Raw genomic sequence first — 19,760 nt, forward strand, 5'->3', positions numbered from 1 at the left:
AGGTTCAATGTCTCACAAAACTACAGTTCCCACAATCCCTAGCGTTGGGCCAGAGCAGTAACGGTTATTTCTAGCGTTCTGGAACTAAGTGCGCATGCGTCAGTTCTCCTCTCCTTTTCCCCCCTCCCCCCTCCGCCGCTTTACAAATCTAAGGCAGTGATTGGCGGAATTAGCGCGGTGGCCCCTCCCCTTAAGAGAGGCGTTCTCTTTGTTTAAAAGAGCAGCCGCGAGCTCAGTCCGTTACTGGTCAAACAGCAGGGGGGCGGAGCCGTTGTTGTCACGCCCACCGCTTTCCAGCCAGTTTCCCGCCGAAATGGGTCGGAGGGGGTATGTGTGTCTAGTCTTGGGAGGGAGCGGGCCCTGTTGCGCATGCGCGCCTGCCTTCCTCCCCACAAGAAGCCTCTAGGCTAAAGCAGTGTTTCCCAAACTTTGGTTCTCCACATGTTTTTAAATTAAGTTCTTGCTTTGAAATATTTGTGGAATGAGGAAATAGCGCCTGCCGTCATAGTAGGCTGTGGAAAATGCACGCGAGGATTAAAATGGCTGCGTTTATGTCCATAATGGCCTTCAAGGTGGCAGTTAGCAGCTCTGCGTTCATATCCTTCTGGTCTTCCATGCCCACTAGACCAGCCTCCAGTCTGTCTTTTGGTGTTGTTTCCAGCATTACTTCTTTGTCCCAGAGGCCAATTTATTCTCCTGCCGATCTGTAATTGCCTTCAAGATCGCAGCTTAGCAGCTGTGCGTTTATAGCCTTCTGATCTGGTTTTGTGGCCACGTTTGTCACTGTTATCTCCATGTAGTCATCTACTGATATCTACGTTTTCTTTAGGGCTGTTTTAAGTCTATCTTCTGACATTCTGTCCGATGTTACTGAATCCAACAATGAATTTAACTAATTAAATGCATTTAAAAAAAACCAAATCCGTCTTGGCCCAGGTTCACTAACCGTCCTAGGTCGCTTTGAACTCTGCTTCGGTTCTAGCAGCCTCATCCTTAAAGGAGGTTAGTGAAACTGACTGTGAATAATTTCTGTGGTAACTGACAGCGTTTGTAAACTACAGTTCCCAGGGTTCCCTAAAGCTGAGCCAGGAGGCAGTTAATGAACTGACCCTGAGAGAGAGAGAGAGAGAGGGTCAGGCTCCCTCCGTACCGCATTAATAATAACCCAGTTGGAGTGCTTTGACTGGGAGTCCCTGCATGGCAGAATCCGGTTCTCCACACGTTTGGACTCCAACTCCCAGGAGCCTTCGCTGAAGGCTCAAACGGCTAAGGCTTCTGGGAGTTGGAGTCCAAAAAGTCCTGGAGGAGGACCAATGTTTGGGAAACACTGTCTGAGGATAGAGATTTCAGAACGAGAGTATGTGTGTGGGGGGCGGAGTCTCTGAGTCACGTGCGCGTGACTTCTTCCTGGCCTACTTCCGACAGCAACCGGAAGTGAGGGGGGCAGTATATCTACACACACAAGGGCTTTGTATTCAGCCCCTTTGAAAGTGCGCGGGCGCATGCGCGGACGGGTGTCTGTGTCTCGCGCGCGCTCTCTCTCTGCGTGGGGCCCCAGTGGATGAGTGGCGTGGAAGGGAGGCAGTCGGCGGCGCTGCTGCTGCTCGACGTGAGCAGATAAGGGCTGGCCAATGGCGGCAGCGCTCCTGGCTCGCGCGTGGTCGGCCGCAGCAGCAGCAGCAGCAGCAGCAGCATCAGCATCGGGGCCGCGCTCCTGGCTCAGGTAATAAGGACTCCATGGCAGTTAAAGCGGTCTCAAACTGGATTATTTCTGCAGTGTGTTTTGGAGCCCAGTGCGGTTTCCATGGCCGGGATGGGATTTGAACCCAGAGTTGCACTCCTGCACTCAAGCCACTATGCCTCATATCTGTAATATACATACATATATAGGTTGGGCATTCAAAGCAGAGCCTGCATGTGTGTTGTACTCAGGATATCGGGGTTTAAACCCCACTGAGAGACCTTGGGCAAGTCACTCTCTCTCAGCCTCAGCTTGACGCAAAGGAAAACCATGCAGTAGGCTTGCCTTGCTCAGTGCCTCCAAGCCATTTTAATAATCATAATCATAATAGCCCTCCCAGTCCCAAGGAATCCAGGTGGGTTACAGCAATAAAAATACATAAGTGTTAGACTTAGGCCCACACACAGCAACAAAGGCCTTCTCAGCTTAATAGCACACATTTTGTTAAGAAAAACAAAGGGCTTTAATAAGCGAACAAAAGTACGTAAGTTCATGTGCAGACTGAATCTCCCTTGAAACTGCTGCAGTTTATATGTTGCATCTCCCTTGCCTGGAATTGCGGAAACCAAAATGCTCCAAAATCCAAAGCTTTTTTCAAGAGTGGCTGAGATGGTGAAACCTTTGCTTTCTTGTGCTATACACACTTTGTTGTTGTTTGCCATTGCCGTCCTCTGAGGCCGAGAGAGCGTGACTTTCCCAAGGTCACCCAGCGGGTTTCCATGGCTGAGCGCAGTTTTGAATCCTTGCCTCCAGAGTCATAGCATCACAGCCAAGACACTATGCCACACTGGCTCTCTTGTATAATGTATAATGTTTAAATAAATTAATTGAATACAGTACTGTATATAAAATTACCTTCAGACTGTGTGTATACAGTGGATCTGAAACATAAATGATCTTTGCTTTTAGACTTGGGTCCCACCTCCAAGATACCTCATTGTCTATATGCAGATATATCAACATCCAAAACAATCCTGGTACCAAGCATTTCATATAAAGGAGGCAACCTGTATAGGTTTTTGAGGACACAGCTCACTCCATCTTTCTCTGGGTTTACCAGACGGATGCCACGATTGGTGGAATGAGCTGCATGCATGAAATGTTCAAAGGGCAGCATTATAAGGAGCGAGATCAGAGGGCGGTGGCAATTACTTCTTGCAGCGGCCATTCAGAAAACAACAGTCAGGTGGCAACAGTTTCATAGCTGACCTGGTTTACTTAGGCGGTGTGAATAAAAAGCCTTTGTCCCTGTTCAAGTTTACTGTCTCAATAAATTGTTTTTCAGCACTTTCCTTTTTAACATTGTTCAACCATGACTGCCAATTCTAGGAAGGTGAAGTGTTCCCTCACTTTGTTTTAGTACTGCAAATCATAGTTGTTGATGTATAAGTAATTTCCTAATGTTTTTCCCATTAAGATGCGGTGCTACTTGCTCAGTGGAAAAATGGTTTTCAAAACATATTAGTTCAGATAACCGTCCAAAGCAGCCATTGACGGCATACATTCGTTTTTATAAAGACCAGCAACCCATTTATAGGAAACAAAATCCAGGTAAGAAACTTGCTGTGTGATAGCATTAAGATGTCGGTTTACAAAGTGGTAGTTCATCTGAATCTGGAAAGGCATTAAAAAGCTGACTGTCCTTTTTCATTAGTTATTTGCACCCCAGGATTCCTCCAACTTTTCTGACAACTCAAACTTTTGCTGTCAGCCTGAAACAAACGATTCCCCAAGTCATCCTATTCTGTTGTGTTTATTTGTTTCTGGGTGGGTCATTAGCAAGCCCATAAAATTTAAAAGGCGCAAGGCCTGAAATAGTTGTGGCTGTTCTGTGTTATGTATGTTGCTGAAGTATATGTGTATATATGTGTCATGTATGATGCTGAAGCGGAACCATAAAGTAATCTCATTTGATAATAATGATCAAAAATAGTTGTCATTCTATTATTGTTCAGGCTACAAAAGAGCCAAAAGGGTTTAGTAGGTTCTCAGATGCTTGTTGCTATTAATTTTATTGGTGTTATACTAGTAGTAGTTGACATACCAAATATTTTAATAAGTTAATATTTTAATAAGTGGGAATAGCCATGTATATGACAGTGTACTAGGTAACATAAACAATAAGGAAAGGATCTAAATTTCGAAAGAGTAGAAGATGGAGCTTAAAGCATAGGAAGTGTGTTATTTTAGGTTTAATATCAGAAAGTGTATATCTAGGGGAGTACTGTGGGAAAAGGAGTAGTTTTTAATAACCAGGACAGTAAGGGTGACTAGCTAGTGCTTTTTAGTGAACTACATTTCAAATAAGAAGTAATTCTTGATTGATGTGAACAAGCCAGCATATCGTGAACAAGCCAGCATGTTCACTGGATAATCACTAATTAAATTGTCCATAGTTCATACGGAAGGAGCCCTGGTGGCGCAGTGGTTCAATGCCTCTACTGCAGCCACTCACTCACAAAGCATAAGATTGCGAGTTCAATACCAACAAAAGGGCTCAAGCTTGACTCAGGCTTGCATCCTTCCGAAGGCACTGAAATGAGTACCCAGATTGTTGGGGGCAATTAGCTTACAGTTTGTAAACCTCTTAGGGAGTGCTTAAGTGCACTGATAAGCAGTATAGAAATGTACTTGCTATTGTTCTATTGCTACATCATGGCATCTAAACTTGGTAGGACCCAGTACTGTCACTTATTTCTCTCCTAAGAAGCCAGCAAACGCTTAGATTTTTCTAGATTTCTTTCTGTTGCCTGTTTGGAAAAAGTCAAGCCACAGTGCTGAGTCCTGCCAGAAGCAGATGTTATGAAAAACCAAAGGTAGAGTATTTATGGGGTTTTGGCCTATGCAGCTTGTAACAGGAGCAGTCAAACAAACAAAGCAGCCAGTTGCCCATGAATCATAACTGTAGCCCATGCAGAATTCTGATTTATTTATTTATTTATTTGTGGTATTTATACCCCGCTCTTCAGCCCTAATGGCTCTCAGAGCAGCTTACAATTATTATTTTTAATTAGACGGTTCCCTGCCCTCAGGCTTACAATCTAAAAGACACGACACAAAAGGAGAAGGGAATGGTGGTGGGGAAGGGGATGAGGTCCAGTGGTTCTTTTCTCCCTCTGAAGCCTGGACCAAGGCAGATGGACTGCAGGGAGGGCTCTTCTTCTTCAGGCTAGCTATTATGTTCTCTCATGATATGTGAAATGGATCTTTGTGTTGCCTTTAGACGTTGACAGATAATGTATTTAGACTTCCAAGTAATGATAGTATCCTGGACAATATTCCTATCAATTTGAGCTTTCATTTTGGAATAGTTTTGACATACCTGTCTATCAGATCCACTGAACATATGAATGTTAAAGTAGCTTGGTTTTGTGGATACCTGAATAATAATACAAATGTAACTAAATTTGGCAGGACATTTATATTTTATTTATTTTTCCTGCAGACGTAAGTGTTTTGGACATAACAAAAAAGATAGCACAGGTATGGCGGGAGCTACCAGCATCTGACAAACAAGTAAGCATGATTCTGCCCTGTGCATTGTTGTTTACACTTAAATAGAATATTTTCTTGCTTCCTTACTTTGAGAAAATTTTTTATCTACAGTATGACTAATGCTATTGCTGTAAGATGCTTGATCTTTTTATTGTCTAAAGTTGTACATCATTTGAAACAAATATTTTATAAAATTATGGGTATTTTTCTTTTTAGCCTTATGAAGCCGCTGCCAAAGCTGACAGGCAGGTTTACAAAGAGCAGATTGCCAGATATAAGGCCGGATTAACTCCTGCACAGGAGGCAGCTATGAAAGAGGAAAAAAGAAGGAAATTGCAAAAAAGAAGAGCAACAAGAAAAAAGCGAGTTAGTATTTAAAAAGTAAAGTTCTCATTCTCCAGGTATCTGAAGCACATTTCCATGTGTCTTGTAGCAAGATTTTACCACAAAACCTGAGTAATTCACACTTCAGTTACTCATGAAAGGCACAGTATTTATAGTTCATACATATCTTCTCCTTTCAGAATAATGGAGCTAGAGCCCACCACTCTTATAGTTACTGCTTATGAGTATTTTGAAGAAGGAAACTGTTTATACAGGTGTCTTAGTTGATACAGTGCATGCATTTCGTAGTCTGGTATAGTGACAAAACTAGAAAACATTTTGTCAGAATCAAATCTGAAGTACTGTTTTGCATAGCCATGGGCCATAATTACATTGCATCACTGTTATATTGCATGTGCCTCTGTCAGATTAGAAGTTCCATTATCTCAGACTTATATCTGGTTTTGTCCTGAGCAAATGCATGGTCCATTGTGTTAACAAATACATACTTACAAATACACACAAATCACACTGCAGCGCCTTTGAGAATAGCTGAAAGATAGAAATTGGTAGCAGGAGCTTTCATAGACTTGAGTGTCAGATGCATTTAGTGGCTTGGAAAGACCAGGAACACACCCAAAAGGGCGGTCTGAAAATGCCCTCATTTGCTGCGTGGAAGAGCCTCAGCCTCCAAACTGCACAGCTCCTCTGTGAAGCAAAAAGAAGCTGCAAAAAGCAGCTTCTTTTTGTGCCGCGGAAATGACGGTGCAAATGGCGCACTCACAGCGTCATTTCCGCCGTTGCAACGTCAAAATGGCGGTGCGCGTCTAGAATGGGCACCACCAATTTGTACGTGCTCGGCGCTTACTAGGGTTAGGGGCATCTGGAAAGGATGCCCCTTTCTAACCCTAGTACGTGCCGAGAACATACTAGGGTGCCCATCTGTAACGGGCCTTAGTCTCAAAGGTTCTGCAAGATCTCTTTCCATACTGATTTTCCAGACTCACACAGCTATGTCTTTGAATTCATTTACAAAGTTAGCACAACTTCGTAAATACTAGTCTAGTTCACGTTTCCCAGTAGATAAGATCCCCACACCCTATAGTTTGGGTTATGCTCCTCCCGCTCACTCCTATAGGTAGGCAGAAAAAACAGACCTTTTGGTGACCCCAAGTAGGTGGAGGGAACCCTAGAAGGCCAGCCTTGCATGAAATAATCTTTTCCTCAGTTGCTTTGCCAACTGACCATTTCATAATGAATGAGATCAGATTTGTAACTTTAACTTGCTTGGCAGATGATTGATTAAAATCAGGTTTTCCTTTAATGCTACATTATCTAATTTCTACATAATGGTGCCAAACTGAGCACTAAACAGTGTCCCCCCCCCCCACCACCAACTAAACAGACTGCTATGTCTTCCTTATGATCAGGTTTTGTGTCCAATGGCCTGCTCTAGGTTGTTATTGGGTGCCTTCAAGTTGTTTCTGACTTATGGTGACCCTAAGGTATATCACAGGGTTTTCTGGGGCTGAAAGTGTGTGATTTGCCCAAGGTTGCCCAATGGGTTTCCATGGCCAAGCAAGAAATCAAACCCTGATATCCAGAGTCATAGGCCAATGTTCAAACCACTACATCACGTTGGTTCTAGTGGGGATTAGCACTTGCATTTAAGCTTTTCCAGTTGCTCCTTCACTAACTGTGTTGTTCTGCAGCTGTAACTTCTCTTTATGATGATGCTATAAACTTTAACAATAACATGCGAGAGCCAATCTGACATAGTGGTTTGAGTGTTGACTCCTACTCTAGAGACCAGAATTTAATTCCCTGTTCAGTCATGAAACCCACTGGGTGACCTTGGGCAAGGCACATGCTCTCAGCCTCAGGGGAAGGCAATGGCAAACCTCCTCTGAACAAATCTTGCCAAGAAAACCCCATGATTGATTCACCTTAAGGTCACCATATGTCAAAAATGACTTGAAGGCAGACAGCAACAACACTTCCCTAAGGCAAGTAGCAGTTTTAAACTGGGAGGCTATTGGATAGGAGGTTTTTCACTTGGCTTGCCCAAGTTTGAAAGAATTGTGCCAGTCTGTGTTGTCTCTTCTGGCACTTTCTGTCATCTATACTTGGATTCAGCAGAGAGAGTATGCTATTGCAACTGCCTCTTCCTTTTCTGGTCATAAAAATGGTGCTATAAGTCAGTACTGCACATACAGAAATGCCAGTCATGTTTTTAATAATATAAATAACTGGATTTTTAAAGGTTGCTTTCCTGTTTGGAATGGCTTAGATGAATTGATGTCTTATTGTTCTTTTTTAAAAATTAGAATATACAGTATAGGCTGGGATTCAAACAGTGTCACACGCTCCCCTTTTGTATGGTTGCCCCTTATCATCCCTTCCTGAAAAGCAACATTCTGTGATGTGTAAGAGGCTGCCAACATAAGCTAAACAGAAACCAACCATTCTTTATGTATGCATGCACTTGGCTTGCGTAGGCCTCTTTGGTCCCAACCACACAGGTGTAAATGTATGTGCTTTGTGACTGCAATTAATATCAGACGAGAGAACTGTTCCCTGGTGTGCTCTTATCGTTATAGCAATTAACAGTGCTTGGAAAACCTAAAAGACCTCGTTCTGCCTTCAACATTTTTATGTCTGAACATTTCCAAGAAGCAAAAGGAATATCAATTCAGGTAAACAAAGAGGGAGTAAATTATCTTAGCAGCATAAATGTGTTTTGTTTTCTGCAATAAGAGTGAAAATTGGAACTGAAAAATTGGCTCTGACACATTTGTAGTGTCGTTATCTGTTCAGGTCCCAATGGGAGTTTTAAGGTAAGTAAATATCTTGTGGTTTTTATAGCAAAATAAACCATGTGTCCAGTTGTGCACTCTGACCTTTCCCAAATTGAAAAAGTAATATAAAGGTTCTCACCTGCAGATCTTCAACATATAAAATGTCCTGGGTATGCAATATGCATTCTGTGATTGGTTTAGCCAAATGCAGTTTGGCATACTTTTTATGTGATTTAATAATCCATAAATACCAAACTTTTGACCCTGTTAAATTACTAGGTGAGACAACAGGGGGTTCATGGCCAAATCTGCAGGGTTTTTAAATTACTAAATAATGTAGTACCGTGACTTCAATTCAGATTAGCTCTTTGATATTGAAGGGAATAACCATATTCACCAAACAGCATTGCTTTCCTCAACCTGTTGTTTCCAGTGTCTGGATCAACATAATGATGATCTTTGAGGTAGGCATTTTTTTTTTTTTTTGGCCTTGCTTTAATTTAGCTGAAGACTTGGAAGTAAGGCATGAGAATTAAACCTCCACATTCCTCAACTCACCATGCACACAGAAACAACTCAGAGCTTTGAAATATGTGCTTCTTTGGATTTCAGGAAGTCTCTAAGAATACCATCTTTGGAAGGATAACAATTAAGAGCTTTTGACTTGGGTCTTCACTGTTTGAATGAACTTGAGTGTTAGGATGTCTGAAGTGGGGGGTCTCAGTTAATGTTAATCAGTCTTGCTTGACAGTTTATGCTAGGTTTGTGATTGTGTGATCTTTTTATATCTTGTGTTATGTTTATGTCTACATCTTGTTCTTTTCATTCTCCTAAAACACCCTGAAGATGGGCTTCAAGGGCACTCTAAAATACCTGTAAGAGGGAAAAGTAGGAGGTAAATAAATATAAAGTAATAGAATTAAATATAAAATAATAGAATTTTGCACAAGATCCAATGAGATTCTCTTTTAGACCCTTCTGTTTGCTTCTTTCCATTATGAATATAGTAATGATCAGTTGGAATACTGAATGTATTTTTCACTTCTACGGAAATTGTAGTCCAATATTCTCACATGTTTTTCTTTGCCTTGCAGGCAAAGATGAAAAATTTATTTGATGAATGGCAAAAAGTGTCCAGTTCTCAAAAACAGGTATTGTCATAACTGACTTAAAGGTATGGTTTTGAATAACAATTAATTGAATTTGAATTGGGCATCTGTGTTGCTCAGCTTCATAACCAAGTGTGATGAGCACCCACGTGGAATCTGGTCTTGTGAAAGCATTTATTACATGCCATGCACCTTTGATTAATGAAAACAATATGGGAGATTTTGACTGGAATTCATGAAAACAGTTGTAAATACATAGTCACTGTAGTTACGTGGTGTTACCCTGCCCAACCCACACACTCCCAGGGCTTAGTTGCTAGGCCGCAGCTGCTGTGACAAGCAGGGGTCTGTTCCTCTGATGATCGGGAAGCAAGTGATTTAAATTTCCACCCCCTTCTGTGAGTGATCTTACTGAATGACAGTCAGAATCGGTGTCCATGTTGTAATTCTCCCCCACACTGGAAATTGCTCTTTTGTGTATGTATGCGAGGAAACGTTAGTCAGCTGCTTCCCCATCAAAAGGGGAACAGACTCCTGTTGCTCACAGTGGTTGCTGCCCAGTAAGTGACAATGCTATCAAGAAACAAGGACCAGAATGCACTAAGGCAGTGACACATTCATGACTGGTTCGTGTTTACGATCCCTACAAATTCACTAGTTTGGGGAATACAGCAGGACTTTCATAGTGAATGTGTAGGTATTGTAAATATGAACCAGTCATGAATGCGTAACTGCTTTAGTAAATCCTTGTTTCTTGACAGCTTGGGTCAGTCAACTATGACTGCTTTACAATAAACTATAGAATCTTTCAGTTTCTTCCCTGAGCATGCAGAAAAGAGAAGCAAAGGAAATAAACGAACTTCAGGTTTCTGCATGCTGTCTTTCATGTAGTGGAAAACTATGGTATTCAGTCTGAAATAAACAATTTGTATGTGTGCTCCTTTAAATGTTCAAAACATATAACAATGTTTGGCTCTACTGTTTGTCCTCAAAATGCCTCAATTGTGTTTGTGAGGGAAACATCCAATGAGAATTGCTCATTATGATTTTAAGGAAAAGCAGAAAACAAAGCAAAACAAAACAAAAAAACCTTGAGTCTTAATGTAAATGCTTGTCAAGGTGGAAGGTAGTTTGGGAGTCAAAAAGAAAATGGCCAAGAGAACTGCCATGAAGCTGGGGGTGGAAGTTAGCTAGTGTTATAATATGTGTAGTGTGCCAGGAAATCATTGCCTCAGCTCAAACATCTGCTTGATTAACTTTGCACTACTTCTGAGGAAGCTCAAGTCTATGAAACGTCTATCTTTCAGTTAATCTTGAAGGTTCTGCAAGATCTCTGTGTATGCAAAGGTTCCTGGAATGGATCCCTTGTATAATACGGGGTCCTACTATATAGTCCCGCAATGCTTCCAATGTTTCTGTTACCGAAAATAAAACCTCAAGCGTTCGTTGTTTATTTTTTGCCTCTAACTTGTTAAAACAATGAATTTTCATGTGGGAACCTTGCTTTTCTTTGTATTTCTCAGACATATCTGCAGCTTGCAGAGGATGATAAAATCCGTTATGAAAATGAAATGAAGTCATGGGAGGAGCATATGGCAGAAATTGGGCGTGAAGACCTTATCCGTTATAAAAACAGAAGGACACGGCCGAAAAGAAAGGGAACTGCAAAACAAGCTTCCAAAAGCAGGTCTACTACAGTAAAGAAGTCTTTGGGAAGCAAAATTGTCTCACCTGAAACAAAGGGGAAAAAAGCGAAGGCAAAGCAGTGTGAGGAATAAGTTAGAAAATTGCTTCTTCCTTTTGGATTGCAAAGAAGCTGATCATGTATTTGTGGGGACATCCCTAAGAGTGTTTTACTTTTGTTGACATGTCCAGCTATTGGAATAAATCAAGCTCGTGAAAATTTAAGGAATAGCTTGATCATGGAAGAGAAAGTGCTTTCTCCATAAATGTGTAAATAAATATTCTCTTATAAGTTAAAACACTTTCTTGTAAAAGGACATGATATGTATAATATCATATCTTACCGTTTATTAGGAATCAAAATTGAACGTGGGCTGCAAGTCAGGTGTGTAAATAATGTGTGTAATCACTGGAGAAAGCGTGTATAAGCCTTGTAATTAAAAACTACTGACCTACCAATTTTCAATGGTATTTTTCATCCCCGTTTCTATATGTATCAACAGTGCGTACTATTTATACAGCATTATAGGGAATAAAGTAGCAAGTTTTGTACAATTTAAGATTTCCTCATTTTATTCAAATCTAAATGCAGATGAATTCCTGAGCTGTCCTTCTGGCAGTGGGGTGGTTTCACCCTGTTTACACTCAGTCTGCTTCCATTTTTCCCCAGAAGACAATGAACCACTAATTAAGCAGACACAAATCCTTCCTGCATACCCTCCCATCCGGAGGCCTTGCCATTCAACAACAGAACAGTATCTAGATTGACATGTAAAGGCTCCTCCCTACACAGGGTCACACAGTGTATATATATATATATATACCCCACTCCCTTCCATGCCAGCATTCTCTGAAGATGCCAGCCACAGATGCCAGTGAAACATCAGAAATAAACTCTTCTAGAACATGGCCACATAGTCCAAAAAACCCATCAGGGAGAACTTTCTGACTGTTCAGCAGTGGCATATGCTGCCTTGACATTTGATGGGCTCCTTGTCGTTGGGAGTTTTTAAACAGAGTCTGGATGGCCATCTCTTGGGAATGCTTTGAAAGTGTATTCCTTCATGGCAGGATGGGGTCGGACTGGGTGGCCCTCGGGGTCTCTTCCTGCCATTCAAGGGCTGTACAGTGCTCATTAACAAAGGCTGCCAGCTTCATTTTAGGGTTCTCATAAGTCCAAAATGGCCCTTGAGTTCTCTTCCAGCCCTGTGACTCTAGGATGCTCTAATTCAGTGGTCCCCAAACTTTGCCCTTTAAGAGATTGTGGACTCCAGCTCCCAGAAGCCTCAGCCATGTTGGCCAATAGTCTGGGATTCTGGGAGCTGAAGTCCAAAATCCCTTAAAGGGCCACAGTTTGGGGACCACTGATATATAGAATTATAGTGTCCCAAACTGTGCCCTTAAGAGATTGTGGACTTCAGCTCCCAGAATCCCAGACTTATGGGAGCTGAAGTCCAAATTCTTTTAAAGAGTACAGTTTGGGGTACTATAATGCAGTATATTAATTAAAGGTCACAGTTTAGGAACCACAGATAGATATATTGAGAGATCGTCAGTGGTCCTTAAACTGTGCCTTTTAATTGTTATATAGTATTAAAGTACCCCAAACTATGCCCTTTAAGAGCTTGTGGACTTCATCTCCCAGAAGCCTCTGCCATGTTGGCCAATAGTCTGGGATTCTGGGAGCTGAAGTCCAAAACCCCTTAAAGGGCACAGTTTGGGGAGGACTGTTCTAACTCGCCAAGGAACCCCCATGATAGGTTTGAGGAAAGGCCTTGAAGGCACACACAGCAACAAGAGTATTGGGAGCGCTGTGTGTGTGTGTGAGGGGAGGGAGGGGCCGCTCCTTTTCTATCTGAGGTCATAAAGAGGGGCCTGTCTTGAGTGTGAATTGCGACATCTTTGCGACGGGGCGGCCGTAAAGCAGGCCGTAAAGCGTGCTGGCGGGAAAAGCGATGGGGCTGCCGGAGGAGTGCCGGGCCTCCCTGGGGGCCGGAGACCTCTACCAGGCGCTGGGGGTGCGGCGCGGGGCCTCGGCCGAGGAGATCCGGCGCGGCTACCGCAAGGCCTCCCTCCGGCTCCACCCGGACCGCGCAGAGCCCGGACTCAAGGAGGAGGCCACCGCCCGCTTCCAGGTACCTACCAAGGGACCCCAGGACACAGGGGTTCTCAGCCTTTGGGCCTCTTGAGACTTCAACTCCCAGAATTCCCGAACAATGAACGCAATGGCTGGGGCTTCTGGGAATTGGAGTCCAAAACGCCTGGAAGCCCAAAGGTTGAGAACCACTGCTCCAGAAGGGAAGGAGGGAAGGGGGCTGTTGTGGTGGTTGTGTCGTAGTTGTGTTTTTGTTGTGCTGTGGTTGTGGTTGTGTTGTTGTGTTGTGTTATTATTGTGTGCCTTCAAGTCCTTTCCCACCACGAGTTTCCTTGGCAAGTCTCTTTCACAGGGGTTTATTTTTGCCTTGGCCTCCCTCTGAGGCTGAGAGAGTGTGACTTCCCCAAGGCCACCCAGAGGGTTTCCGCAGCAGAGCAAGGATCCGAACCCTGGTCTCTCATCACAACCACATTGTGGTTCGCTGCTGCTTTCCTCTGAGGCCGAGAGAGTGTGACTTGAGGCGGCTAACAAAATTTAAAACAGCCTAAGAGTTAAAACGGCATAAAAACATTAAAAACACATAGTTTAAAAAATTGAACAATTTAAACAATTTAAAGATACTATATAATTAGAATTTAAACATTAAAAAATGCAACTGGAGGCAGACAGAGCAGTTAAAGTGGAATAGCAGCACTGTAAGAGTGTGTAGTGCCTTCTTCGCAAACTGATATGGATGCTGTTTTTGTTTTTGTTGTAAAAAGTTTTAAATGTTTAGGTTGTAATAAGGTTGTGTTTTTTAATTGTTTGAATTGTATAATTGTTTTTCTAAACTTTGTATTTTTAATGTTTGATACTGTTTTAACAGAAGACTGTTTTAAATTTGTTAGCCGCCTTGAGTCCCTGTACTGGGAGAAAGGTAGGATATAAATAAACAGAATGATAACAACAACAACAATTATTAGTATATAGCAATAGCAATTACATTTCTATACTGCTTATCAGTACACTTAAGCACTCCCTAAGCAGTTTACAGTGTGTAAGTTATTTGCCCCCAACAAGCTGAGTACTCATTTTAGCCACCTCAGGAGGATGCAAGCCTGAGCAGACCCTGAAACCCCTGGCTGGCATTGAACTCACAACCTTGTGGTTTGTGAGTGGCTGCAAGACAGGCATTTAACCTCTGCGCCACCAGGGCTCCTGTGTGGTAATCTAACCAGTGTCCTAAGTCCAATACAGTGGCCCTCCACTGTACTTAAAGTACAGTACTTAGTTATTATGATGGTGGTGGTGTGCTTTCAAGTCTGTTTCTGACTTATTGTGACTTAAGGTGGGGTTTTCCTGGCAAGATTTGTTCAGAGGGGGGGTTGCCATCACCTGAGAGAGTGTGACTTCCGAAGGTCACCCATTGGGGTTCCATGGCGCAGCCAGGAATAGAACCCCAGTCTCCATAGTTGCAGCCCAGTGCTCAAACCATTACACCATGCTCTCTCTGCCTCTGCAATGCTCAAAATTTGGGGACTGAAAGGAAATTGTATTTGGGGGACAGAATTCTTACTGTTGGCAATGCCCACTTGTGTTCCCCACTCAATAACCTGAATAGCAAACCTGAATGGGACACAATGGCTCAAGTGATTAAGATGCTGACTGTCAGATGCAAGATGGGCAGGTTGGCAGTTTGAGGCCCAGGTGCCCCTTGATGGGGTGAGCTCCTGTCATTAGTTCCAGCTTCTGCCAACCTAGCAGTCCGAAAGCATGCAAATGCAGGCAGATAAATAGGTACCAGTCCAGTGGGAATGTAAACAACATTCTGTGCAATCATGCTAGCCACATGATCACAGAGTAGCCTCTGACAGTGCTGGCTCTTTGGCTTCATAATGGAGATGGGTACCGCTCCCTACAATCAGACACAACTTAACAACCTTGTCAACAGGGAATAAATACCTTTACCTTTACCTCTACCCAATAACTAGACTCCTACTTGTATAGGACCATGAAGCTCCTTGGAAGAGAAGAGGCTGGATTGAAAATAACAGGAATGTAGTCTACAACAGTACTTCTCAAGCTGTCTGATGCAGGAAACTGGCAATTTTACTTTTTCCAACATGCCAGGCACCAGTACCATATTTGTGGCTATTGGCGACAGCTCTTTCTTTCTAGGAAACATGCCACAGACTAGTAGCTATTAATTTTCAGACCAGTACTGGTCCATAGACTGCCACACTGAGTAGCACTGGTCTGCAACAGAATGTTTCCAAGTACCCTCAGCCTCTTCCAAATACACCTCTTGCTCTGGGTCTTATTCAGTTTGGAGGACGAGGAGCCATGGTGTCAGTCCTGGAAGTTCGTAGGCCCTTGCTGGGCTAAGTCCCTCTCCCTACAGACCCTTTTGATGTTATTGTTGTTGTTACATGCCTTCAAGTTGTTTCCAACCTACAGCATCCCCACACTCATTTGGTCCTATGGCTGGTTAAAGCTTTCTGCTCTTCACATACTATAGTACTCAGGAAAGATAAGAGGACAGAGACACTACCGATTCTGAACTCATATGGAGAAAAATATAAATCAAGTAATCATCATCATTATCCTCTCCATTAGGAACCTCCATAAGGCAACTGCAGTGCCTTGAAGCACTAGATCACAGGGGTGAAATTTAGGGTGAGCCTAGTCAGAATCACCCAGTCCACTAATTTTAAACCAAGTGTTGGGGACCTTTGGTCCTTCAAATGTTTTTGACTAAAATAACATTTTTCCAGTTCCTGTGTTATTTGGGGTCTTAAGATTCAAGGCTTTATTTCGAATGGTAAATTGCTTCCCTAGGGAACCCCTAACATATGTAGACAAAACTGCCTTATTTTGGGTAGTCTTATTTTGTTTCCAAACTGACAAGCATTCAAACTGCTTGGGATGGCTATTTGAGGGAATGAAGCTGATAATATAGTGGTGTGTGTGTTGTGTACCTTCAACTCGTTTCCAACTTACAGCGAACCTAAGACAAACCTATCATGAGGTTTCTTGGCAAGAGTTGTTCAGAGGAAGTTTGCCATTGGCTTCCCCTGAGACTGAGAGGATTTTACTTGCCCAAGGTCAGCCAGTGGGATTCATGGCCAAGCTGGGAACCTTACTCTGGTCTCCGAAGTCATAGTACAACACTCAAACCACTTTGCCATACTAGTCTGTCAGAGAGAATGGGTGGGTGGGTGTTTGTTAGTGGATGATTAGAAAGCCTTTTGTTTTGTCCCCTCTCAGATCTTAGGGAAGGTGTATGCAGTGCTGAGTGACAAGGAGCAGCGGGCTCTATATGATGAGCAAGGGATTGTGGATGAGGAGTCAAGTGTGTTAACCCAGGATCGTGATTGGGAAGAGTACTGGAGGCTGCTCTTCAAAAAAGTAGGTTGTCTTTGATTTTGTAGGATTAGGTCAGAGGGTCCTTGTGCCATGCTTGGAGTGATAAAACCAACAGTTTTCTAAAGCTTTTGCACAGTGTGAGTCTTCGTAAAATGTAATGCATTTGTTTGTCTTTAGATGCTGCAGGACACTTGGCTGTTTTTCCTGCAGCAGTTTAGTAGAGCCTTCCCTTTGAAAAATGTAAATCCTGTGGTGCTGTTTTCTCACACATAAAAAGTACTTCAGTGTACAACTTTTTCTTCCTGATGAAACTTGTTCAATGCACTTGTATAAATAAGTCCCATTCTGTTCTTTATAGTACATATAGAGTGACAGCTCTTAAATGCATTGATGAAGTCTCATCCTTTCCAAGAGCTTCCATCTTGTTGGTTAAATTTGTCAGTTTTGCTCATTCATGTTCTGCTTTTTAACTTTGTGACAGAGCATTTTCTTAATTCTTCCATAATGACTCAGTAGAGCTGAATGCAAATTACAGAGACAGTAAACATTTAAATAAATATGAATTAGGGATGGAAACTAGATGTCCATATAAGAAAATTTAAATTGGGGGAAACGTTGTTCATGGAATATAATTTTCTCTTTTTAATCAAATAGATAACTGTAAAAGATATTGAAGACTTTGAAAAGAAGTACAAAGATTCCGCAGAAGAACTGGACGACATTAAAGCAGCATATGAGGACTTTAAAGGCAATATGGATAAAATTATGGAATCCGTGCTGTGTGCTGAATATACAGATGAGCCTAGAATAAGAAAGATTATCCAACATGCCATTGACTTGGGGGAACTTTCATCATATAAAGCCTTTGTGAAAGAGTCTAAGCAGAAGATAAATGCAAGAAAAAGGAGGGTATGCTTTCTTGCAATAGGATTTTGTGGCAAAATTTAGAATACCTGACATTACATACAATTCTAGATATGTTATGGTCTGTTTAACCCGTGCACAATAGGTGCAAAGGGCAGTCCCACCAGAGCTCCCCCCCCCCCAGCCTTCAGATGCTGTCAGACTACTTTTTCTGACAAAAAAAGGTGAATTGTCTGTCCCAATTGTTTAACATCACAAAATGCCAGTTTTTCAAAACAGGAACTGGATTTCTGGCTTTTGGTACTCTGGTTTTGTTTTTAATTGTTTTGGCAGTCCATATGGTTTCCCAGAAAACTGGTGGCTTAGACCCATTACACACTCCTAGTTTAATATATGTTCTATTTCAGATTGTATGTCCATTCTTTTGTAAATATAACATCCTTTAGGGTTTGAAGTAGATCTGATTGAGTCAAGACCCCTTAGCTTTTATGCTGTGACCTTATTAACTACTGTTTTTTAGAAGGCAAAGACAAGGGAGGAAGCATGATGTGACATCACATCAGGGATGGAGCTTATGGATTTCATTATGGGCTCCCTTCTTCTCTCCACTCCAGTAGCTCAACAAAGAGACTATGATAAATACACACTTTGGACTTTATTTCTTGTACAGCTTGTGTAAACCTACCAAATTCAAAATACTGTTAGGGGAACAATCTCCTAACCCATTATAGTTGTTAATTCTCAGATGAGTATTTCTGGAATGCCATGCTGTAGTTTCATGTTTTTAAAATGCATGGCATGGAGAGTGTGATCATAATTTAATACAAACTGTAGAATCTATATGAAGGCAGCAAACAGTATCAGCCTTTTTAACCCTGGGACATCTACTGTTGGCTGCTGCGATGAATTATTCAGTCAGAATGTCAACAACTATGTTATTGTTTCAGGCTGAGAAAGAAGCTGAAGAAGCAGAAAAATCCAGAGAAGAACTAGGTCTTGGTGAAGGAGATGATGACTTGAAAGCACTAATTCAAGTAAGGTTGAAGAAAGATGCAAGTTAAGCCATTGCCTTTGTTGACGGGGGAAAAAACTTCCAATTTTTAATTATTTTATGTTTGTAGCCTTCAGAAGATTCATTTTAATATTTAACATTAATGTTCAAAGTCAGGATAGCCTGACAGCTAGAAGGAGTGGTCCTTGTGTATCTGGACCAGTACAATTAATTTTTTTCTTAAAGGATGCAAAGTCAGATATGAACAGTTGGGAACAGGATTGCAGATAATACAGAATTGTTCATAATGATAAAAGTCCAAAAGTGGACCATAAAGATTCATAGAAGGCTCTCCCAAATTGGCTGAAGAGTTCACAATATTACAAATAATATTTAGCATAAGCAACTTTAAACTATAATCCTAATTTTACATCACATGGTGATGGGGTCTGGACTGTGGCAATGGGATTTGTGTACATAGCGGAATGACACAGTGCAGTCTTACTGAACTGCTTATGAACCCTTCATTATAGTTATCTGGCAAGCAAGCATTTTGTCTGCAGCAGTGCATACAAAGAGCAGCATTCTCTTCCCTTATCGCTTGCCTTGAACAATCTTTTTCATACAGCAATATGGTTTATTAGTTCTACAAATGCTTATTGAAAATATTGGTTAAAATATCTTGCCTTCTGAATTATTTTACTAAAAGTGTCCAGCCTTCTGTAGTTGAAGCCTGTGAAATATTTATGCGTTTATTTAACCAGCTTGTGTTTGGTCCGTTTAACAGAGCAGAAATAAAAATCGACAAAAGGAGATGGATGACTTTCTTGCTCAGATGGAAGCAAAATATGGAACTAAATCCAAAAAAGGAGGAAAAAAAGAAGCACCCAAAAAAGGAGTGAAGTGACTGATTTAAACGTGAACCTTCTTTGGGAAGTCAATGGAATACATGCTTTCTTCAATTAATTGCAACTGATGTAGGGTAAAAGACATCCAGGAAGAGGTGCTGAGATGTAAAATTAAAGTAGCTATTAAGCTCCTCAAAGTGCAGTAGGACTCTAGATTGTCTTTAGCAGGATTATTACTGTGTCTAGCAAAAATGAAGAAACCTCTGGTCCAAAAAGTGTGTGAAAGTCTAAAAAATCTTGCAAACTTGTATAAAGCAATATTGTTTATGGCGACAATGTTTAGTCACTTTTTAAAATACTTAACTCATTAAATGAGGCGTATTGTCAGTTGGATTTTTTTAAATTAATAAACTTGTTTCTGAAAGGTAGGTGATGCAAAAAGCTTTTAGTAATGGCTTGCTCATTCC

At 41.7% G+C, this 19,760-nt stretch overlaps 2 protein-coding genes across 3 annotated transcripts; both read left to right on the top strand.

Annotated features, from left to right (window-relative positions):
- The first annotated feature begins 298 nt into the window (after positions 1 to 298).
- On the top strand, positions 299 to 11,705 carry LOC149318740 (transcription factor A, mitochondrial-like). 2 transcript variants are annotated; one of them, XM_089510373.1, is made up of 7 exons: positions 299 to 327; positions 3,159 to 3,292; positions 5,187 to 5,257; positions 5,453 to 5,602; positions 8,161 to 8,256; positions 9,453 to 9,509; positions 10,991 to 11,705. In XM_089510373.1, exons 1-7 carry the CDS (start codon positions 314 to 316, stop codon positions 11,243 to 11,245), a joined length of 777 nt encoding a protein of 258 aa, XP_089366499.1. In that variant the 5' UTR covers positions 299 to 313; the 3' UTR covers positions 11,246 to 11,705. The 2 variants fall into 2 exon arrangements, with proteins under 2 accessions (XP_089366499.1, XP_089366498.1); XM_089510372.1 differs by lacking the exon at positions 299 to 327 and adding an exon at positions 1,273 to 1,723.
- Positions 11,706 to 13,063: 1,358 nt separating this feature from the next.
- Positions 13,064 to 19,721, top strand: DNAJC9 (DnaJ heat shock protein family (Hsp40) member C9). The gene is made up of 5 exons (XM_089507869.1): positions 13,064 to 13,285; positions 16,492 to 16,632; positions 17,245 to 17,499; positions 18,402 to 18,488; positions 19,233 to 19,721. The coding sequence occupies exons 1-5, from the start codon at positions 13,106 to 13,108 to the stop codon at positions 19,350 to 19,352; spliced, it is 783 nt and encodes a 260-aa protein (XP_089363995.1). The 5' UTR covers positions 13,064 to 13,105; the 3' UTR covers positions 19,353 to 19,721.
- Positions 19,722 to 19,760: the final 39 nt, after the last annotated feature.

This window comes from Sceloporus occidentalis, unplaced genomic scaffold (assembly GCF_023333645.1).
Source record: "Sceloporus occidentalis isolate IW3139 unplaced genomic scaffold, rSceOcc1.0.p SCAF_2, whole genome shotgun sequence".
Classification (NCBI taxonomy): Eukaryota; Metazoa; Chordata; class Lepidosauria; order Squamata; family Phrynosomatidae; genus Sceloporus; species Sceloporus occidentalis.